Below are 24,103 nucleotides of genomic sequence, written 5' to 3' on the forward strand. Positions count from 1 at the left end.
ATACATGAAAAATTCGATAACGTTGCAAGTAGCATCTCTTTTTGAAATACAAACTTGATGAAAAGCGTTCAAAATGGTTGAATTCAAAGAGTGAACGGCAATGCAACAATCAAGAGCAAAATCAGTCAATTACAGTTCAACACTCAATGTTCAACTCAGTTCAGGAAACAAATACAAACAAATCAGGAGTCTGATGAATAAAACAGTTTTTGAAGAGTATTTCTGCTATTGAAAATCGGATAGTGTATGCTATCAAAAATACATGTATTTTAGACGAGATCAAACAGGTGTTACGAAACTACGTTGCTTCAACTTGGAAACACCAGTTATTGCATTTGATGATGTTTTGTCAGCTGAAACTTTAAAATAAGTTGCTTGACCTGCTTTTCCAACACTCTTGTGAAAAGATTGATAAATGGAATATGTTGTATGAAATAAATTGATATGTTTCAAGAAAACAGTGTCAGAATCACTTGTTTTACACAATTTTGGATAAAATCAACTGTGGATGTTGACAAAAATGGCTTGGTAATGATTTGATTGAAAGAATGAGTGGCGGAATTATAGTGCACAAATGATACGACTTTTATAGATGTCTGTTAAGTAATATCGTGAATATACATGAACTTGTGAATGAATAGCGCAAAATACTAACCATTGTTGTTTTAATGTCAAAATTTGATTACATTGACAAACACACCGTTATTATACATTGTATGATAGTACAATAATACCATATTTGTCATTATTTTGACTGTACAAGACACGATTGAAATCAACTAAAGTAGCCAGTTGAATCTAGCCAGGACATTATATTTGCACAATTAGCTTGATTTGCTAATCATGTGATATATTTATAATCTTTCATCCAGACACAGGTTACAAATTATACTAAAGCAAGGGGAATATCACACAATGCAACATGGACACACCACATTAAAAATACATATAGTATCAGTTTGTCACTAATGAATTGTATTCAGTCGAGTTTATTGAGAGTCTGTTTGTGACTCTTGACAATGTGGTGAGTGTTTTCAGACACGACTCTTTGATCAGTTGTAGTTGTTGATTAACACCAAGAGTTCTGATGTACATCATATCAACTATAACATAATCAGGGCCATCATCCATTCAACAAATAACCAGTTTTATTGATACATCTGTTTAGTCACCAGTTTTCTTGTAATTAAACTTTGATTGCTTACTACCACGGAGAGTATTACCAAGTCGCGACAATCTCCTAAGAGTAGATGTACCATCTGAACCTGAAGTACTTGGTTCTTCAGGCAATCTAACAGTATTCATCAAATTCATGATCAATATCAATTGACATATCCACACATCAAACAACTTACTGTGTTAATGGCCAGAGCACTCGATCACCATTCGAAATAGTAGGATATTCGCTGGTTGCAGTTTCGCATTCACATCCAGGACCAAATCCAATGCGTTTATGTGCTCGATCAAATGTGACTGTAAGTCGGGTCATAAATGGTATACCAAGAGCTGCACGATCATTTGAACCAACTGCTACAGCAAACAGGACTATAATCCAACATGTATGTCAGCTAGGTTAATCAAACAACACATATTGCATACATTGCCAAATATTTACATCTTTCAGAATTGACTCTCTGTATATAGTCTTTGGGACTTAGTTTGATTGTTACAACGGAATTATAGTTTTCAAGGGTTACGGGAGTTTCAGCATGCATTGTAATCGAAAGCGACGGCAGCTTGTTCCAATCGATATTGTAAGTGGATTCAGGCATTGCGTAGCTTCTCCAAAATATTTTTTTAATTTCTCTTTTGCTGAGCTTGCTAGTAAACAGATTATTTTTGATAGTGATCGCACCACTATCAAGAATAGCACCAACCAACGCAGTCACGACTGTTTCAGGAAAAATCATATATGAAGAACATGTTTGTATATATGAATACAAAGTATGATCATCTTCCACCTTTTTTTGAAATTCAGCAGGCAGATTCGCTTGTTCGCCATTGATTAGTATACTCTTGATGTTGACATTATGACAATCGTTTGTTGGCGATTGTACCCACGCGACACTTGTTCCATCCGTTCCACATTTTGGAGTTATATCCGTGTTTCCTATATTGACGAAGCTTTGCTGAAAAATATCATGCGAGCATAGTTGAAGACTAACCTCGTTATTGGAAATGACACCACCATTGTACAAAACATCCATCGCAGTGATTGGTGAATGATGCTCTGACAACGATGGGTGGCCAAAGCCAAATACTCCATCAAAATTTGGATTGATACCAAATAGATCTGGCGACTTTTTTTGAACTGCCAATACTGGTAAATCAATTCCAGTTATTTCGGTACCCGAAATTGTCACAGCGGCTGTGGAACTAAATGCATTATAATCATTGCCTCTGTAATTTATAGTAATAGGTTCCCCACTTGGAGTACTTTCTGGAGTCGAACCTAAATCGTCACTTGAACTAGGAAGTGGTACGATTATATCAGAAATCATTGAATCGAGCCGTAGATGCAACTATTTTAAACAAATGTGAGATTGATTAAACGTGGTGCAAATTGATATCGAATTACAATGCATGGCATGATACATACATCAACTCCATCAACATTAAATCTCATTGTGTAGCATTGAGCAACATCACCACCCAACACAACGGGTGATCGTTTTGACAGCCTACTGCTTGATTGACTGGTAATTTCAAAAGGTGAATGTAATGAAACTCGAATTGCAGAAACCGCCTGTAACGCAAGTAGAACGCATTCTAGAGTAATCAACATTGTATCGAGTAGTGTAATGAAAATGGGTTGAATCTGGTACATGACTGCTGTTTTATAATGACGGCAGCTTCAAGGGTGACAATCGGCAGCTTTCAAATCAATGACCACAAAAAACGCCAAATACACCATGTAGAGTGGACAAAGCCGGGAACACCCTGTAGGGTGGATCAATAACAAGCATCGCTGTTGGTGGAAAATCAACCTCGGTAGTATATTGTGTTAATCTCTCCAATTGCGGTCATGTATCCAGTGATCAGATAGTGTCAAATTGTCACCCTGATTATGGATAGTTGTCATCACATCTACAATCCATTACTACAGAATATGCTGTTACTGTATACCAAATATTTGACTGATTGTTCAACTGGTCATGTTTTTTGACCAGCATACATTTGTACACTGCTTAGATTGATCCCATTTGTCGTTTATTGGTAATTTTGTATACAGGTCGGGTTGTTCAATGACTTGCTATCACACAGATTTAAATACAATGTTATATAGATATTGACAACTATGCAACGATTGGTTATTGTTGGTATATATTCTGATTGAACTACCAATAATGGTTGCTGCATATAAAGTCACCCAATATCTTGCCGATTTTGATTGTATTCCACATCCAATTCTAGATTGTAATCACAACCACAATCACAATTGTCGTGTTTGATCAAGTGATGTTTTGCATTGATCATGACATCATACATCACGATACTGCCAGATCACTGCACACAAGTCATGACCAATACAAATGCATTACTGATTGACACTGATCAACCCATAAACGCAGTCAGACAGCACAACAAATCACCAGCATGCCATTGACCGTATTATATCACAATTGTCCAATATATCATGATGTGTTGTATCGAGTCACAACATACAGTATTACTGAATGAATACAGGTCACAACTGCAAGTATCCATGTGGTAATGAACTGACATTGGTGTTGATATCCAATTGATTGACTAATCGATCATCATCAATTGCATCAGTGGTTGGTATATGCAACTGATATATACCATGTCCGAGTCTGATACATGTAGATATATGCTTGTCAATCAGCAATGCAGATTTGTGAACATTACAGTCGAATGTGAGTCGAGTCGATCACTAAATCAACGAACCAATGATTGCATTCTAAATGTAGTGCGATTTGGTGCAACATGACAATATATTGTTCAACAGGTTCAACATATACAACACCGATATTCAATACATCACACATGTATACACTGCATATATTTTTTGAATGAATTTTAAAATAAACTCAGATATTGAACCACAAAACCATCTCATACAAACAAGTCATATTATACAAGCATATTCTGGCAGTGTTACAAGTGTATTGGTCAACTCCTGTATGACTGTTTTAGTGATGGTGTCAAAACAGTGCTTGTTATCACTGGTACGCTACCAGCAGAAACTCGACTGATCCAACAGCCATGTATACACATTGTTGTCAGTTACATCGAGTGTTTGTCCAAATAGGTCGATTCAAATGGGTTGCATATAACTGACTAATCCAGCATCCATCCATTGTCAAACAACCATAATGCATAATACCACTAAGTGTGCAATCACACCTGCACTGATCAGTCGTTGCACAGTATGCATCAGTCAATGTCCAGCATATGTGTGTCTGCAACTAAATTGCAGTCCATGACACATCCACACGATCCAACATGACAAATCATGTATTGTAAGTCCAAGATTGATCAAAAACCTGATCACGGTAAACACAGCATAGTGTTGCATATCAGAGTCGATATATCGAGTGACAATTGCACATTTGTTGATGGTTGTAATAGTCCATTCGTATCACATGAATCAAATAGTATAGTGATACCAATGAGTTGGTGTCAAATGGAATGGGTTGATTGGTAATCCCAAATGACAAATATACACAATCGCGTGGATCCAGAAATGACATTGCAATGATTAATACAATACAATACAATGCATAGTAGTTGATTGGTGTAGTATGATCAAGTCATCAGTATAATACACTATGGTTTGGCAATACATGATGTTTATTGAATAAGCGACATTGAATGCAACACAAATGACAATTAAACCAACACGCAATACACGCTGCATTACAACATATGCTGGATGATGCTGTCGATAGTTTACTGAGCTGCAACAATGTGACGAGTCTATGGTTGAAGGGTTTATTACTAAACACCAAAATCTTGAGAACGACACCATACTCGGATTGTGGCAATTATTGTGGTAAACGATAGTAGAAATGATCAAAACATTTCTTGAATCCAGGATATGGTTCAGTGTTTATCGTACCGTCAGAGTTCGTTGATCCAACCGAATGATGTTTCGTAAAGTAATCTCCAAGCATCGCTCGTGTTTGAACATTTTGTTGATTCGTATGCGAATACTCCTTGATGAGCTCCTTCATCTGTCTTTTGAGGCTTTTAAAAATCCCAATGGATCCAACAAGCTTAGATTTGAGTTTGACCATCTCTGATTTACTGCTTGAAGGGTCACTCTTTAAATGGTCAAATTTTTCCTTGAGCTTACTAACCACTTCCACTTGATCTTTAATCTCGGTTTTTTTCTCGCTAGTATCTTGTAGCAGTCTTTCAAGTCTACGTACACCTTTTGCAAGTGACTCAATCAGTGTGATTCCATCAAAATCAATTGGGTAGCAATCAGACATATATATACTATATGGATCGAATAGTTTTGTCAAGTCAGGTCCGCTAGTTGCAGTCGCACTAGGAGATGCTGACAAGTGGTAGTTGCAGTACTTGTAGTCGAACTGGTAAGAACTGGGTCGGCAACAGTGACCGAGCAGGCAAGCAGGATCGATGACAATATGGCGATCGAAAGTTTCATTTTTACTGGTTTGGTCGAGCAAGTTGTAGATTGTCATTCGGCAAGTTGATGTTTAGTTGTATTTATATATTAGTGTATAATATTGCAAGCATGCTTTTAAACGACCGTCCTAAGGGATTTGTGTTATTATCAAGGTTAGTGTTGACCCAGTGTTACTGTAAGGGTAGTTTAAGGGAGTTGTGTTTACATGATGATTCGTTGTTGAAGCTGGAAGTTTAATATTAGGGTTGAATTTCATGTAGAAGTGCTTTGTGGCATCGTAATGCGGCAAGTATACTGTGTTATCACATGATGAACACAAGCATTATTCATACACACCGTTGTCATACAATCACATTTATAGCAATACGATAATATGTTTGACACGATCATATTACACCGATCGAGTACCGCGTACACCAAGCCGACCCAGTGGTATGTGAATGTTGCGGTTTGACCAAATCACAATCACCCATATTATCGACTGTTCAACTCGTTGATGTTCAAACCGTGCCATCACTAGTCACAATATAATGGTTGACTGGTTCGTTTGATTGACCTGACATTGACACTTTGCAAACCTCGACTTGATTCATCAACTTGGATATTCATATAATATTGGGTTTGTATCATCACGTTGGACTCGTTATCAATCACCTTGATGTGTCCATGCAACTCAAACTCGATATACACACATTAGTTACTGTTTGACATGACTGGGTTGATCATCAATACCAGACAATGCAACTGTATTAGTTGTATGATACAATCAATCATGGTTGGTTCATCACCATCAAATATCAAACGTTGATCACGTATACATTGATTTGTAATTGCATGGTCCGTTGGCAATACACACTATGATATGATTGACAGGTTGTTGATTTGCAGTAATCAGATGTGCATCACCTGTAACATTGGATACAATTGACGAGTTGTAACCGCCAGCCAACAGTCATGGATATGTTGGTGATTCTATTGACTACATGATTGGTATTGATTAGCTGTCATGATCGATTGGTGGACAATACAATCCACATTGATTATGACGTGTTGCAACTAGTTGATATATGCAGACTCGACTGATAATCGAGTATATGTTGATGAGTAACTCTGTCACTGTTGGTTTGGATTGGTCATTGCTACCGCTTGTATATACAGTGTATTCATGTGTGATGTATTGAATATCGGTGTTGTATATGTTGAACCTGTTGAACAATATATTGTCATGTCGCATCAAATCGCACCACATTTAGAATGCAATTATTGATTCGTTGGTTTAATGATTGACTTGACTCACATTTACACAGCTTGTGACCACAAATCTGCATTGCTGATTGATACGCATATATCAACATATATCAGACTCGGACATGGTGTATATCAGTTGCATATACCAATCACTGATGTAATTGATGATGGTCGATTAATCAATCAATTGGATATCAACACCAATGTCAGTCCATTACCACATGAATACTTGCAGTTGTGACTTGTATTCAGTCAGTAATATTGGACAATTGTATTGCAACACGATCAATGGCATGCTGGTGATTTGTTGTGCTGCATGACTGCGTTTATGGGTCGATCAATGTCAATCAGTAATGCATTTGTATTGGTCATGACTTGCGTGCAGTAATCTGGCAGTATCGTGATGTATGATGTCATGATCAATGCAAAACATCACTTGATCAAGCACAGTAATTGTGGTTGTGATTACAATCTAGAATTGGATGTGGAATACAATCACAATCACAATCGGCAGGATATTGGGTGACTTTGTGTGCAATAGCCATTATTGGTAGTTCAATCAGAATATATACCAACAATAACCAATCGTTGCATAGTTGTCAATATCTATATAACATTGTATTTAAATCTGCATGATAGCAAGTCATTGAACAACCCGACATGTATACAAAATGGATACTGGTCAAAAAACATGACCAATTGAACAATCAGTCAAATATTTGGTATACAGTGACAGTATATGTTGTAGTAATGGATTGTATGTGTGATGACAACTATCCATAAGCAGGGTGATACTACCTGATTATTAAATACATCACCGCAATTGGAAATATCAACACAGCATACTATTGAAGTTGATTATACACCAACAGCAATGTTTGTATATTGATTCGCCCTACAGGGTGTTTCCAGCTTTGTCAACCCTATATGGTGTATTTGGTATTTTCTGTGATTATTTATTTGAAAAGTGTTGATTGTCACCCTTGAAACTGCCGTCGTTATAAAACGGCAATCATGTACTAGATTCAAACCATTTCCATCACACTACTCGATACAATGCTGATTACTCTAGAATGCGTTCTACTTGCGTTACAAGCGGTTGCTGCAGTTCAACTTGCATTACATTCACCTTTTGAAATTACCAGTCAATCAAACAATAGGCTATCAAAACGATCACCCGTTCAATTGGGTGGTGGTATTAGAAAATGTTTCCGAATAGGACTCAATGTTAATGGAATTGATGTATGTATCATGTCATGCCATGCATTGTAGTTTGATATCAGTTTACACCACGTGTAATCAATCTCACACCTGTCGTGTTTAAAATAGTTGAATTTACAAGTCGATTCAGCAGCTTCTGATATAATGGTACCACTTCCTAGTTCAAGAAGCAGTGTAGGTTTGACTTCAAAAAGTACTCTAAATGAGGAAGGTATTATGATAGAGTACAAAGGCGAAGAGTATAATGCATTTAGTTCCACAGCCGATGTGACGATTCCGGGTACCAAGATAATTGACATGGATTTACCAGTAATAGCAATTCAAAAACAATCGCCAGATCTAATTGGCATTGGTGGAAGAATCGATCAAGGACTATTTGGCTTTGCCTATTCTTCGTTGTCAAAGCGTCATCCACAATCCACTGCGATGGATGTTTTGTACAATAGTGGTATCATTCCTAAAAATGAGATTGGTCTTCAAATATGTCCGTATGGAATGCTTTCAGAAAGCTTCATCAATATAGGAAACACGGGTGTAACTCCAAAATGTGGAACGGATGGAACGAGTGTTGCATGGGTACAATCACCATCAGCCGATCATCATACTGTCAACATCAAGAGTATACTAATCAATGGCAAACCAGTGGATCTGCCCGAGAGATTTCAGCAAGTTGTGGAAAACGGACGTACTTTGTACTCGTATCTACAAACATGCTTTTTATATATGCGTTTTCCCAAAGTAGTCGTGGATGTGCTGATCAATACTATTCTTGATAGTGATGCGATCACTGTCAAAACTATGTTTAGAAACGATCACCTCGGCAAAAGAAAAATCCAAAGGAAATTGCGGAAAAATCATTTAATGTCCGAATCCAAATACAATATCGATTGGGGCATGATGCCAACGATTTCAATCGTAATGTATTCTGAAACCCCTGTAACTGATGACAATCGCAACTCCGTTGTAACGATCACACTGAGTCCTAGAGACTATATGTGGAGATATGATTCTAAACATGGTAAATATTTGATAATTGTATGTAATGTGTGTTGTTTGATTAACCTGACTAATATAATGTTGGATTATAGTTAGATTTGCTGTAGCAGTTGGTTCAAATGATTATGCAACTCTTGGTACATCATTTATGGTTCGACTTGGATTGACATTTGATCGAACACATAAACGCATTGGGTTTGGTCCTGGATGTGGATGCGAAATCATAACTGACGGATATCCTATTATTTCAAACGGTGATCGAGTGCTCTGGTCACCATCACAGTAAGTTGTTTGATATTGATGTGTGAGTGTGTTAATTGATATATTGATCATGAATTTGATGCATACTGTTAGATTGCCTGAACAACCAAGTACTTCAGGTTCAAGTGGCAGATCTACTCCTGGGAGATCATTTTCGCGACTTGGTAGTACTCTCCGTGGTAGCACTCGTCGTGGTAACAAGCATTCAAAAGTTAGTTACGAGAAACTTGAGGGATAAACAGATATAGCAATAAAACTGGTTATTTGTTGCATGGATGATGTACGTCAGGACTCTTGGTGTTAATAATCATCAACTACAACTGATCAAGTAGCTGTACCTGAAAACACCCACCACGCTGTCAAGAGTCACAAACAGACTCTCAATAAACTCGACTGAATACAATTCATTAGTGACAAACTGATACTGTATGTATTTTTAATGTGGTGTGTTCATGTTTGATTGTGTGATATGTTCAAGCCATGCATGTATTGGATCAGTTCAGTGTGTATTGTAGTTGTTTGATACACGATGATTACGCATACTATTGCATTGGTAATACATGGTATGGATTGAATCCATCACTGTATATCTGAATGATCATGTCGATACTGGATGTGCGATATCAACAGTTGAAATATAGTATACTGCTGCAAATACCATGATTATCACATTCCATTAGTGTGATCATATTGCACCAATCGATCAGTATACGATCATTGGATACATCAACATGTGCATAATGACCATATTGTTGGCATTGTATATTCAACATGTGATAATTGATACACGACAGAGTTGATACTGCGACTGATTTGTGTGATCAGTCAGGCTATTGATGCAACCATTTTGACACCACAATCAACGAGTCAAACCAGTCAAATTGGTCGGATCTGATATCAACACACATGACTATTGTTGGTATTGGTGTTGCATGTGCCAATACGACATGCCAAGCAATATCATATCGACACTATACACACATGCATGTCAGCATCATCAATGTGTACAACTATGCAATATACAATCAACTGTATTGTATTGTATTGGAAATACAAGTGTCAATGTACACTATGATACCATGTCAACCAAGACCGTGTACAATAATCAGATACAATGCATGCAAATCCAAATTTATTGTAAATTAAACCATAATGACAATTGAATCAGTTGAAACCAACAGATTGACATTCAAATCAAACGGGTGAACCATCATTTCTGGGTTGCTGAAAGAGTGATCCAACATTATGCACAAGCCTGGAGGCTTCTCTCTGTATACTGGAAGAAGCTCTCTGTCCAAAGGCGGAAACTCTTTGTCCAAAAGCGGAAACTCTCTGTCCAAAGGATCCAAATCCAGATGGTCTACTCGATGATGGTTGCGGATCTTGACTTTGCTGCTGATCACCATGATTCTGATCAAGATTATTACTGCATCCTGATGATTGTCCTTGACCACATAATTCTTCAAGGTATTCCATAACGGAAGGATGTGAGCCGATAAGAAGATATTTCTGATTAAATGATCCAGAATTCCAGGTTTCTCCAAAAACGGACTTCACGAGCTGTTCATTGATGGCCTGAAGTTTAATTTTAAGATGATTATATCTGGACTCACACTCATCATAGCGTCTTCCAAGATCGTCAAGTTTGGATTTTTGGATTTGAAGATCAACCCTTTTCCTCCGAATTTCACCATCATATTCTGGATTGCCGCCGCTTTCTCGAAGTTTATATTCCAAAACTTTAATCTTTCTCCCCGAGCGTCCTAGCAGTATATATTGATCGCCATATTTAGATCTTATCGAGTGATATCCACTTTTTTGCTCATGAAAACTATCTTTTGTTTTCTTGTATTCTTTGAGCAATTCCTTGATGATGTTTGGAAGTGGATAAAGACCACTTATACCTATGCCGTTTGGATTAGGAGTTGGCGAGGTGCTAGCTTCAGTACTTGTAGTTGAACTGGGAAGAACTGTCAAGGTGCTAGACTTGGTGCTTGTAGTTGCACTAGGTTTAATTGGGCTGGCAATAGTAACCGAGCAGGCAAGCAAGATCGATGACAATACAGCAACTGCGAGTTTCATTTTACTGGTTTGGTTGAGCAAGTTGTAATGTCATTCAACAGGTCAAGTTTTGAAACATTTATATACATTATTGAATAGATAGTATTAAAAGCATATCCCTTGAATGACCGTTTCAAGGGCTTGTGTTGTCAGGGTTGAATGGTGATTTGTGATTTGTGATCAATGCCAAACTTTGAAGGGATATCCCTTTATATGGTGACCTATAACCTTGGTTGAGCCGCTATTTGACCATATATTCGAATATCATGTGGTTGATTATAAAGCTTCACTTTGAAAAGGGTTAGGGTTAAGGGTTAGGGTCAAGAAATGAGTATAAACCAAAACTGGAATGAGTTGACACTCGACTATTAGTTGGTCATCAATATGTGCCGTGATATTCCATACTTGTTAAAATAGCAAGTGATTGGCATGATTCAACGTACAAGTAGTGTATAGTGAGCATCGGATGATATCGTTTTACTTGAACAAGAGTGCTAAACCCATTGGAATAATTGTAATTTAGTCGTCTATTTCTGTACTACATTTTACACCCTCATTGTTACACAACATCAAATGTCTACAAAGAAAACAGCTGGAAATAGAGTGCGTTTGTGGAAATACGAAACACCATACACAAGATGACAGTAGTATTGCGTACATACAAATCAAAGTATGCTATCATGACTGTCAACGGATTGATTGAAAACAACTTTATATCCAACTTGTCCATCAACAACCAACAACTCTGCAAGATCCTTCTTGCCAATATCACAGTATCTGGATGGAAATACGTAACCGATTCAAACTGCTGTCAATCAATACTGTCATTCAACACTACAAGGCTGACATTGACAAGTTGTCGAGGTCTCATTATCTCCAAAGAAAAACGGAATCCAGACCAGATTCGCTTGGAATGTCAACAACAACTGACTGTTTGTTGCTACATCAAGACTCGTCAGTACAGACCCACACAATACAATGTAAAAGGTATCAGGCAACCAGATACAAATGAACTGTTTGTCTGCAATATGCTGCATCATATTGGAATGGGTCCTGAAACTCGTTGTATCATTGCATCTCACAGCACCAAAACAGTCTACATTGCTATCAAGTATTGCCATGTGGTGCTATTGTCCGAGTTGACAAGGATACAGCAAACAATATCCAACTTTGATTGGATTTGATATTTCATATCCTGTGTATATGCGATTGTGCTGACAACTCATCAAACTGCGGTCAAGTCGATGATAAAGCAATGATTGTCGACTTTTGTGTCGAAAAACAGTCAAAAGACTACATTAAAACAGACATTATGGACAAATTCTACAAAGGAAATGGTAAATTCCATTATTCTGGGTTGATGCAAATCGCAGTCAAAACAACAAACGCTGTAAACATGGATACGATGAACAAGTCGTTGTAGGAATGGAATGCAAGCTGCTGGAGAGTATTGAACAAGCCGAATCGGAGATTGATGAATTGGTTTAAAATGGGGTAACAGACTGATATTTGAAACGATTTACAACGATATGTCCATGATCTTGAAGCAACAGTTGCAGTTCTAATGGAATATTTTGTTGGTAGCATTCATCTTTAAATGTAAGCATATTGGTATCCAGCAACAATGGAAAATGTGTAATATTACAACTGTAATGTCTGGACAACTGACTGTCTGAATAACAGTAACTATTTCCAGTGATGCTGATTTGCAAACACTCGAACTATTCAACAACACTCTATCAATGCATTTACAAGAGTCATTGGACGTATCCGTTGTTTGAATGTTGATTCTCATACATTCAGAAGTGGAAGTTATGAAGCTTATTACCATACAAACACAATCAATGTATTACTTTTTATTGGATAGGCTGTATCATCTGTCATCAATTCAGACACACTTGTCAGTCCTGTCCCGTATACAATGAGTCACATATGGACACTGTTGAAGAAATCAGACATTGACCGTTTATCAACCGTTCAAATGCCAACTAAAGGAATAAGTCTTATTGGTCAAACCAATTACGGTCACAACTACTTGTTACCAAGCATTGTGCTATTTACTATATCGACTACAAATAGTCAATTACTATAAAAACTAAGGTACTTTCTTATTAAATAAACTATCATCTAAATACCATCTGATATAACTTTGTTACTATCTATTAAATCAACTCTCTATTCTGTTGATTTGATTACCTTGACAACTTCCTTATTATCATTCAAGTCCTCTTATGACCGATCTTCTCAACAGCGGCAGACTATATTATATTATACATATTGAAAGCTCAGTTATATTTATATTTTATATTATAAACCTAAAATCATTAACAGTGGTATCATGAAACCACACAACTGACAAGTGATTGCAAGTATGACTGGTAGTTACACGTATAACCAACACTGGTTGTTATCAGGTCATCGATGTATATGGAACAAACCATGTCAATGTATCAATCAACAATCCAGTAACTGTTGATTTAATACCAAACACAATATGCAATCAATAATATGATTGTTGACCCATTCACAATACCCGACAAACATCAACACATACCAGAAAGTTTAAATTTATTCAAAATCATCAATCCGAATCTGGCTCTTAGAATTTCAAACCATGTCTTTTCATAAACCTTTTCAACTGTTGTCTGATAGTGGTTACTCTATACTTTGCCTTTTTATACTCTTCTCTTGCTTTCTTTTCAGTGTCTGGATCGTATTTTGATCCAGATATATCTTTGCCCATTGATAACACTGACCATTGTTTGTATCCAAAAGCCATAGATCCATAATATTCTTTGCGTTTTTTGTTTCGTAATTCTTTAGACGCTACAAGCTTTTGTTTTAAACTATCAAAGGTTTTCTGATCTTTTTCACTTAATTCAGTCACTTGATTTGAAGCAGCATTGCCTGGCTCGACTTTGTTCATTGGTTGTTGCTGGTTTTGGTTGGAAGTACTTGGGCTGGGCTGATCAATTGGTTGTGTTTGACCTCGTTTGGCAGTGCTCGGCCCAGCTACATCTGTTGGTTGTTGTTGGTCTTGGTCGGAAGTGGTTAAATCAATTATGCGTTTCCTGCCTTGTTTGAGAACATTTGGACCAAATACAATCACAGTTGGTCGCTGGTTTGGACCGGGAGTATTTGGATTGGGTTGATACATTGGCCGTTGCTGGATTCGGTTGTGAATACTCAAATCCATTGATTCTTGCTGGTACTCATTGGAAGTTCCTGGATTAGGCTCACTGGTTGGGTCAGACACTTGACTGGAAGTGCTTGATGCTTGTGGTGAACGATCGTTATCAGCCGGTATCAGTATTGCATTGGCAGTTGCTGCCGCAGTCAGTACGAATACAATATCAACCAATTTCATCAGATTGGTCAATGGGTTTAAACGACTAGTAGAAAGTAGTGTTGAGACTGGTGTCGATTAAAATATTGAACGTAATCGATTGTATTTGTATGTTTTGTATAGCAAACCAACCCTTTTAGGTTAACCAATGGCACAGGGTTACTTGATTTCTTGTAGTGGGTTACTATCAAACTAGACAATGTGGTGCTCCCTGTCCACAACATCATATTGATCAATTTGATTTCGCGCCAATTGAACTATGCTTTTATGACCCTTTGATCAAGTATATTAAAAAGCACCCTTCATGAGTGTTATGGCCACAGACACTTTGTTTTACAACCGTATTCATGTCAAATGAATCCATTTGGTATTCATCATGCAGTAACTGTATTCTGCATTGCAATATACAATGGTTACTACACATTGACTGCATTGCGTGTTTGATGGACAATAGCTAAGGATCGTGAACATATGATGGCATATTGATGGTTGTCATTATTGTCAAGTGTGTTGCAGTTGATTGAAGATGTGAAGGAATGAATCAATATTTGATTGTGTTGTTTATTAACAAGTGAGTGAGTGTGTTCATAAAATGGAAGAAACCAAGAAAGTCATGTGAATTCCAGTTCAAACGTCATTGTTGATGGTTTTTGATTGTTAAACTATCCAGAAATGTCTCACATTCACACACTACTAATGTCTCACACAATGCAAGTCAACACTCTCACACTAGTAATGTCTCACATTAATGAGACATTAATTCTGGTGTAAATTTGACTAATTTCCAAATATTTAAATCGTGTGAATTGTCTTGAAATATCCCGAAATTTTGTTATTTTGATTCGATTAAAAAGTCGATTTTTGTTTTACAATTTGACAAATAAATTGCTTTTTTACTCTTTTTCTTTTCATAAAATGCCAAAACGATTCCTCAATGTTGAATACGACACTATTTCTACTGAAATCGATGTGACTGACTTTGAAGACCTGAGTGACGTTCAGGATACTATCAAGTCTGAGTATGGTCCTGCTATGGCTGACATTGATGCTCCTTGTTAAAGATTTTGATTATCGCGCAAGAAGTATAGAGATAGAAAATAGAGAAAGAGACTGAGTCTTTCAATTAGTAAAGTATAAGGTAATAATATATAATCTGCCGCTGTAGAAAAGATCGGTCAGAAGAGATCTTGAATGATAATCAGGAAGTAGTCACGCAAATTAAAGTCAACAGAATAACGAGTTGAACTTAATAGATAATAACGAAGTTATGTCAGATGATATTTAGATGATATTTAGAAGATTGATTCAGAGGATATTTATTTAATAAGAAAGTGTCTTAGTTCTTATAGTAAAAGATTGTTTGAGGCTTGTGGCTCAAACAGGTAGTATTTGATAATAGGCTATAGTACCCGGAGATAACTTGGCCAATAGGATTGATTCCAGCTGTTAGCTGTGTTGTTATAATGGGATACAGTTACATATGATTGGTAACTATGAATACAATGTTAAAGTAAGTAGGGTCGTTATAGAAACATAAGGGTCAATAATGATGGTGAAGTTATGAATTAGGGGATATACAATGTGACACACTAGTGTTACATTGTGTTAGAATTGAATAATACCCTGCTCGGATATTATATCCGATGTAAGTTAATTAGTTGAACGGTTCGTAATCGGCTAGAGTCTGATTGCTTCAACAAAGGTCTGATTTCTTTAACACTCCTCAACTCCAACAGTAACAAGGACCAACTAATCAACACCTGGGCTTTACTCGACTCTCTTCCTCAAGAATACTTTACTCAATATGGTTCTTGTGTTGTTATTGGTTGTTTACCACTACCTACCAGGAAACCAAGCAAAAGTGCCATTTTTGATGCAGGTTCTACTTCTTTATTAACAGCAAACCATCAAGACTTTTCTCCTAAACGACAACGTACCAAACCCAATGTTTTGACAACCCAGTTCAAGTCGTTTGCAAACGCCCAGCTGGTCGATGAATGTATACAGTCGACAGATCATGTCTTTTTCCCATACACCCAAGACAAAATCCAAAAACTATATGTTAGAGAGTGCTATCACGATGTGTTTGGCTTGCTACTGGATCAAATTGATCGTGGCATGGAATCATTTGCAATATCTGGAACATCAGGCATCGTAAAGTCACTGTTTTTTGTCTACATATTGCATCGCTTGATGGATGACTTTACCACGAAAACTCTGTCTTTGAAGCCAAACCGGATTGTTTATCAAGTGGGATCCTCGTACAAATGCTTTGACTTGCAGCAACAACTCGTCACAGAGCTTGGACTTGAAGTGGAGGGATTGGTTTGGAAACAAGACACATTGTATGTTGTTGATGGACATACGACTCCAAGATCATCATCTTGCATTGTCTTGTTCATGTCATCTCCTCAGTCTGAAGGATACAAGGAGTTCGTCAAACAAAAAATGGCAAGGGAATGGGATTTTCCTGTTTGGACTTTGAATGAGTTACAGACTTGTCGACGTCATTGCTATCCGGATGTACCCATTGAGACTATCAATGAGAGATATCGCATGTATGGTGGTGTAGCTCGTTCTGTTTTTGATATTGTATCAAATCCAATGGAGAAAGCTTTGACTGATGTTGATGCAGTCAAAGGGGTACACAACATTGGATTCACAATCAAAATATCTGCAAATACTCATACATTGCTTCATATCATTGTGTCGGACGACGGACAGTACGAATTCCTGCATGTTGATATTGCTTCAAGATATGTTGGAGAACAACTCTGGAAACGTCATTCTGCTCAAATGATTACCAATATGCAGCAAATGTTTGATGGTATTCCAACCGAGATTTCAAGACATTTGTTTGAAATATACGGACATGTGGTTTTTTGTACTGGTGGACAAACTCTCAAATGCAGATGCCTGGAAGATGGTAAAGCAACAAAGATCACTTTGGATGCACTCAATGGTCAACGAATTACATTTGGAATAGATACTATCCCTACTGCTGCAGCACTTGATGGCAACTATTACGAACCGACAGATGACGATAACTTTGTGGCAATTGATTCACTCAGTCGACAGGGAATGTTCCAATTTACAGTTGCTGCTGAACATCTAATTCGCGAAGTTGATATTCTTACAAAACTGTGCAATTTGTATGATGAACCCAAACTTTATTTTGTGGTTCCACCTCACCAGTTTGAAAAGTTCAAAAAGCAGACTTTCAAACCAATTGATGGCACAGAGCAGGTACAACCCATTCATGGATTGATGCAATACGTTATACAACTCCCATTAATACAACCAGATTTGAAGAGTAGAAAGTGATGGTTGTATTTTACAACTGAAATGACATATTTTCAATCATTCCAATTGTTCCAATTATTTGATAATTCAATGTTGTTAATACAACTGGCATCATACAATTGTGTCCATTCAAGGGATTGAGATGCATTTAGCATGAAAAGTCCAAATTCAAGTTTACTATTGTAACATACGCTTTTTGACAAATAATGGCTCTGTTGATACATCCTTGTACCATCTAATCGTGTCCGATTGAAGCATCAAGTATGAGTTTGACAGACAACTTGCAACTTTAATCAACTTGTATACGGTAAGCATTTTGATAATGTCGGCATTTGTCAGGATATCACACCTGACAACTTTGAATCGAATTTAGCAGTGATTATAGGTGAAAACACCAATCTAGCACAACAACAATTCCAGACAATTCCAGACAATCCGATTCTGATTAGATCTAAAACCAGAACTCACATTGTAACCACAAACCAAATGCGTTCAATATCAATCACAATCATCATGGACGAATGTATCAAAGTATGTCGTCAACTTTTGAATATTTTAGCAGTCTTGCTTAAAACAAGTGGTATCATCCAGTGCACTACATATACTACTCATGGTCATTGACAACTGATTGTATAGTAATAGTTTGAGTGTATTGTGAGCAAAGTGTTGATGATGGAATAGCACACATTTTGGGTATGATACTAGAAACACACAAACTTCAAATAACCATGCAACTATTTGTTCAAACTCTGCTCCAAATATATGTTGTTGTATACAGCAAACCTGGCAAAGTGTTGTATTTTGTCATGGCTGCATTGTTCCGAGACATAATTCGAGACTTGTTACAATGGGTTACTGGATTTGATATCCAATAGATTTGATAAAAGTGTTGCAATTGACATTTATGTTTGTGGATAACAATATTTTGGAATCAACTCGTTCAATTTGGAAATCAGTTGGATTTCTTGCTGATATCAATGTCAATGTCAGTTCAACTCAATTGATTGGAGTAGCACTCGAGTGCTTGCAGTATTGACTTTGGTTCAAACAGTAATACACAGTGACATACTGATTATCATTTCAGCAAAAAATGATACAGAAATGATCATTCCCAAAACAAGGAATTTGAATGATTGAAATACTGCGCTTATTATGCTGATAATCCAGTACATGAATTTTGTCCGAATTTTACAGAGCTTTGTGATTTGTATAAATTGTAATAGTAGATAAGATACAGTAAATATAATATAGTATAGTATGTAACTGCAACTGTTACTAGTTATCACAAGAAACCAAATCAAAAGTGTAATGAAAGTTGCACAGTAATCCAAGATCAACAGACTTGGTCTTTTCAGGAATAGTGAAAAGGTATAATAAAGTAATTAAAAAGTCAAAATAGTTTAAAAAGTTGTTTATTGATAAGAAAATATCTTGGCTGACATAGTAATTGGTTGTTTGTGGCTTGTAACACAAACAAGTATAATGCTTGATAATAAGCAGTTGTAACCAAAAGTAACTATCCAATGGTATCGATTTCTGTGGTTGGCCATGTCAATGTAATGTCATTATGTTACCCGCTAGTGGTTGCACGAATCCCAAAAATGAGGATAATGGAGTCGAGACATATGGATTGGTGATGAAGAGTTTAATTTGAAGATTTAAAGTGTGTGCTACTAGAATTGGTTTTGCCACAGGTTACCGCTTAAGAGTATGTCTGGCTATTCCAGCACAGTATGATCAAGTCATTAGTATAATACACTATTGTTTAGCAATACACGATGTTTATTAAATAAATCAAATTGGATGCATGACAAATGACAAGTAAACCACCATGCAATACACGCTGCATTATAGTATATCCTAGATGAGATTGCTGATGGCCCACTTTGAACCGCAGCAATGTGACGAGTCTGATTGAAAAGTTGCATCATGCTCGGATTATGACAATTCTTCTATAAAATGATTAAAGAAATAATGGAAGCATTGAGTATATCCGGGAACTGTTCCCAGTAAGGAATCACTCCTCATCAATGTTCTAGTCGCCAAGTTATGTATAAGCGTTTTCTTGAGCTCCTTTTCTTGATGAATCCTACTCGAAGCTATCCTAACACGGTCCTCCAAATCTTCTTCAAGTTTTTCAAGTTTTTTTTGATGCAGATTATACTCAGCTTCAGCATTATCCAACAACTGACCCGGAGTTTGTTTCAGAGACTCGAATTTTTGCACCGTTTCAAGAACCACTTTTCTTTGAATACTGGTGTTATGACGTATGCCTTCAAATCTGTCCACCATTTTTTCAATTCTAGCTCGAATTTTTGCAATTTCTTCGATCAACGACACTTGGGTAGTACCGAATGGACTGCAATATTTCATAAGCCCATCTTCTGTAGGAAATTCTGGATAGTCATCTCCACCAGCTGAAGTGCTAGCTCCAGCATTTGTGGCCGAACTGGGATAAACTGGACCAGCTGTAGTAACTGAGCAGACAGCAAGGATCGATGACAGTACAGCAATTGATAATTTCATTGTATTGGTTGGTTGAGCAAGTTGTAATGAATGTCATTTAACACGTCGGTTTGGTGTCGTATTTATACTCATTATTAGATTGATAATATTAAAAGCATATTCCTTGAATAGCCGCTCTAAGGAATCTGTGTCATTGGGGGTTCGCATTAATTTACTGCTATGAATGTCAGGGTAACTTTAAAAGGCCTCCCTTTATACAATCGCCCATTGCTTAATTTGGCACCCGATATCAAGATTGGTGACCAGAGTATATTGCCGCACTATAATGCCGCTACATAGCACATTCCAGGTGATATCATTACATGACGATACACAAGCAATGTTGTACATACACTCCAATTATATTGCAAACACTCGAGATCTCATCTGTTCAACAACACATTGTTACCAATACAATAGCATGACATGATCATATTGCACCAATCAACTAATATACGATCACTGGATACACCACACGTTGGTGTTTACCACTGTATATGTGTGATGTATACCGGAATATAGTCCATGATATCAACGAGTTTATGCATACTGCTTACACCACACACATCACACACATCAAACCAGTTCAGTGATATGCAAGTGCTGCGGTTTGACCAAATCGCAATCACACACGCATACGCATAGCAGTTATCACATATTGTCGACTGTCTAACTCGTTGACATTCAAACCGTGCCATCACTAGTCACCATATAATGGTTGACTGACTTGTTTGATTGACCTGACATATCGACACTTTGCAAACCTTGACTTGATTCATCAACTTGTATATTCATATAATATTGGGTTTGTATCATCACGTTGGACTCGTTATCAAACACCTTGATGTGTCCATGCAACACAAACTCGATATACACACATTAGTTACTGTTTGACATGACTGGGTCGATCATACATACCAGACAATGCAGCTGTATTAGTTGTATGATACAATTAATCATGGTTGGTTCATCACCATCAAATATCAAACGTTGATCACGTATACATTGATTTGTAATTGCATGGTCCGTTGGCAATACACACTATGATATGATTGACAAGTTGTTGATTTGCAGTAATCAGATGTGCATCACCTGTAACATTGGATACAATTGACGAGTTGTAACCGCCAGTCAACAACCATTGATATGTTGGTGATTGTATTGACTACATGATTGGTATTGATTAGCTGTCATGATCGATTGGTGAGCAATACAATCCACATTGATTATGACGTGTTGCAACTAGTTGATATATGCAGACTCGACTGATGATCGAGTATATGTTGATGAGTAACTCTGCCACTGTTGGTTTGGATTGGTCATTGCTGCCGCTTGTATATGCAGTGTATTCATATGTGATGTATTGAATGTATCAGATGGTGTCATGAAATGTTGGACAATATATTGTCATGTTGTATCAAATCTCACCACATTTAGACTGCAATCATTAATTCGTTGATTTAGTGATCGACTCGACTCACATTCGACTGTAATGGTCACAAATCTGCATTGCTGATTGACACGCATATATCAACATGTATCAGACTCGGACATGGTGTATATCAGTTGCATATACCAATCACTGATGCAATTGATGATGATCGATTAGTCAATCAATTGGATATCAACACCAATGTCAATCCATTACCACATGAATACTTGCAGTTGTGACTTGTATTCAGTCAGTAATATTGGACAATTGTGATGTAATACGGTTAATCGCATGCTGGTGATTTGTTGTACTGCCTGACTGCGTTTATGGGTCGATCAGTGTCAATCAGTAATGTATTTGTATTGGTCATGACTTGTGTGCAGTGATCTGGCAGTATCGTGATGTATGATACCATGATCAATGCAAAACATCACTCGATCAAACACGGTAATTGTGGTTGTGATTGTGATTACAATCTAGAATTGTGTGTGGAATACAATCACAACCAGAATTGGTAGGATATTGGGTGACTTTGTGAACAATAGCCATTGTTGGTAGTTCAACCATCAACATCAACGTGCAGTATCGATCTGATGTTTGATGTTGATGTTGTGTTGATATTCCAGCAACACTGAATATCGTAAATCAAGTCAGCATTGACTCATGTGATAATAATCCATGGACAGTCGGTTGTACCAAACTGTTGTACAAACATATTGACATTCGATCGATTGGAGCAACAATCAATCACTCTAATGTGTTGTTGGATATATAAACTATAACACACATGGTGACTGATGTTGTAACACATGTCGTAACACAACATTGAATCAATCAAACTGCAATTACACACTCCATCATATGTCGCATGTGTTGGCATGTCAAGTGTGGTGATATCGGGTCAAACCAGTCGATTGGCATAGTAATCCATCAACATTCGAGTCGGTTGATCAGCCAAATAGTTTAAATCTGCAGTAAGATTAAATCAGGATACTCGACATGTATCGAGTTGATGACGTAGCAAATATTACTGGCTGTTGTCTGATGATATATTACAGAGTTGGATTTGTAAAGTGAACACTGCTGGTAATTGAACTGCAATATCTAGCATATTGCTTTGAATACTTTTGACTCCAAGTGCTTGATTGCGATTGCAATTGCAGGTGCAGGTGCACTTATAAACCAAATGTGTTTTGAGCGATTCATACACTCCATTCATATCTGTTTTACCCCACTTGCTCAATACATGTGAAATGAATGCAATTATTGGTTTATCAGTCACTGATCCTGTGCTACAAGCCATGTGTATATTTATTGCATGTATTACATCATATCTCATTCCGATTGTTGGGCTAGTTCATCTATTTTGGTCTCCGTTTGGTCTCCATTTGATACTCCATTTGATACTCCATTTGATACTTCACTGTTTCATTGATGCTGTAAAGTCGAAACATTGTTTTGGAGTCTGTTGAAAATGGATTCTGGATAGCATTGCCAGTCTACAGCCATCAGACACCGTTTCCTGAACCAACCTGCTCCATTATGCTTATCAATTGATTTTGATACTAGTACTATATAGTAGCATATCTACCACACCAAGTTTGGCACATGCAAAGCAAACTGATTGGCAAGACAATGACTTTGTATAGCTATAAAATCATGAATGGTGAATATGCAATTCAATCTGATGCAACTTTACTTGTCGAAGCTCGAGTGATGTCCTATATGACCAATAGGATCACATCAGGACATACTCATTCAATCCTAACCCTGACCATGTTATTTTCAGCAATCCCTGTGATCTGATGTGGTTTAGTAGCAAGCAGCCAATCTTGAGTTTAGGGAGGAAAATCCCTTGACAACATCACACCAAAATCAATCAGTTTATCCCAGATGCTCTGGTTGTCGAATGTCAATGTTTCAAGACACAAAAAGCATATGTTGACTAAGAATGGTATACTAGTCAAGTCTTGGAGTTGGCCGTTAGTGTACAGGATTCAGTGAATGGTAGCCGCCCTTTGGTCAAATACAAGTCTGTGTAGACTCGATTACTAAACTTGGGATAAATAGATGGGACGACACAGTCCGGTTCAATTGTGAGGCGTGTTGT

The 24,103-nt window shown here is 37.2% G+C and overlaps 8 protein-coding genes across 8 annotated transcripts; 3 read left to right on the forward strand and 5 right to left on the reverse strand.

The window, feature by feature from the left end:
• Window positions 1-1,164: 1,164 nt before the first annotated feature.
• On the reverse strand, window positions 1,165-2,966 carry BATDEDRAFT_26132 (uncharacterized protein; the record flags this gene model as incomplete). Its single annotated transcript, XM_006680253.1, has 5 exons — window positions 1,165-1,291; window positions 1,356-1,545; window positions 1,616-2,522; window positions 2,600-2,769; window positions 2,912-2,966. The coding sequence occupies 5 exons, from the start codon at window positions 2,964-2,966 to the stop codon at window positions 1,165-1,167; spliced, it is 1,449 nt and encodes a 482-aa protein (XP_006680316.1).
• A 2,043-nt stretch (window positions 2,967-5,009) lies between these two features.
• BATDEDRAFT_90223 (uncharacterized protein) lies at window positions 5,010-5,459 on the reverse strand (the record flags this gene model as incomplete). The annotated part of the gene is made up of 1 exon (XM_006680470.1): window positions 5,010-5,459. The coding sequence occupies one exon, from the start codon at window positions 5,457-5,459 to the stop codon at window positions 5,010-5,012; it is 450 nt and encodes a 149-aa protein (XP_006680533.1).
• A 2,465-nt stretch (window positions 5,460-7,924) lies between these two features.
• On the forward strand, window positions 7,925-9,584 carry BATDEDRAFT_26134 (uncharacterized protein; the record flags this gene model as incomplete). The annotated part of the gene is made up of 4 exons (XM_006680254.1): window positions 7,925-8,110; window positions 8,198-9,107; window positions 9,178-9,367; window positions 9,440-9,584. The coding sequence occupies 4 exons, from the start codon at window positions 7,925-7,927 to the stop codon at window positions 9,582-9,584; spliced, it is 1,431 nt and encodes a 476-aa protein (XP_006680317.1).
• A 956-nt stretch (window positions 9,585-10,540) lies between these two features.
• On the reverse strand, window positions 10,541-11,428 carry BATDEDRAFT_26135 (uncharacterized protein; the record flags this gene model as incomplete). The annotated part of the gene is made up of 1 exon (XM_006680255.1): window positions 10,541-11,428. The coding sequence occupies one exon, from the start codon at window positions 11,426-11,428 to the stop codon at window positions 10,541-10,543; it is 888 nt and encodes a 295-aa protein (XP_006680318.1).
• A 659-nt stretch (window positions 11,429-12,087) lies between these two features.
• On the forward strand, window positions 12,088-13,499 carry BATDEDRAFT_26136 (uncharacterized protein; the record flags this gene model as incomplete). The annotated part of the gene is made up of 3 exons (XM_006680256.1): window positions 12,088-12,518; window positions 12,693-12,744; window positions 13,275-13,499. The coding sequence occupies 3 exons, from the start codon at window positions 12,088-12,090 to the stop codon at window positions 13,497-13,499; spliced, it is 708 nt and encodes a 235-aa protein (XP_006680319.1).
• Window positions 13,500-14,006: 507 nt separating this feature from the next.
• On the reverse strand, window positions 14,007-14,774 carry BATDEDRAFT_90221 (uncharacterized protein; the record flags this gene model as incomplete). The annotated part of the gene is made up of 1 exon (XM_006680471.1): window positions 14,007-14,774. The coding sequence occupies one exon, from the start codon at window positions 14,772-14,774 to the stop codon at window positions 14,007-14,009; it is 768 nt and encodes a 255-aa protein (XP_006680534.1).
• Window positions 14,775-15,668: 894 nt separating this feature from the next.
• On the forward strand, window positions 15,669-19,365 carry BATDEDRAFT_26137 (uncharacterized protein; the record flags this gene model as incomplete). Its single annotated transcript, XM_006680257.1, has 7 exons — window positions 15,669-15,772; window positions 15,919-15,976; window positions 16,228-16,263; window positions 16,347-16,398; window positions 16,456-17,999; window positions 18,396-18,587; window positions 19,336-19,365. 7 exons carry the CDS (start codon window positions 15,669-15,671, stop codon window positions 19,363-19,365), a joined length of 2,016 nt encoding a protein of 671 aa, XP_006680320.1.
• Window positions 19,366-19,994: 629 nt separating this feature from the next.
• On the reverse strand, window positions 19,995-20,582 carry BATDEDRAFT_90220 (uncharacterized protein; the record flags this gene model as incomplete). Its single annotated transcript, XM_006680472.1, has 1 exon — window positions 19,995-20,582. One exon carries the CDS (start codon window positions 20,580-20,582, stop codon window positions 19,995-19,997), a length of 588 nt encoding a protein of 195 aa, XP_006680535.1.
• Window positions 20,583-24,103: the final 3,521 nt, after the last annotated feature.

Source organism: Batrachochytrium dendrobatidis, assembly GCF_000203795.2.
Source record: "Batrachochytrium dendrobatidis JAM81 unplaced genomic scaffold BATDEscaffold_9, whole genome shotgun sequence".
In the NCBI taxonomy this organism is placed as follows: Eukaryota; Fungi; Chytridiomycota; class Chytridiomycetes; order Rhizophydiales; genus Batrachochytrium; species Batrachochytrium dendrobatidis.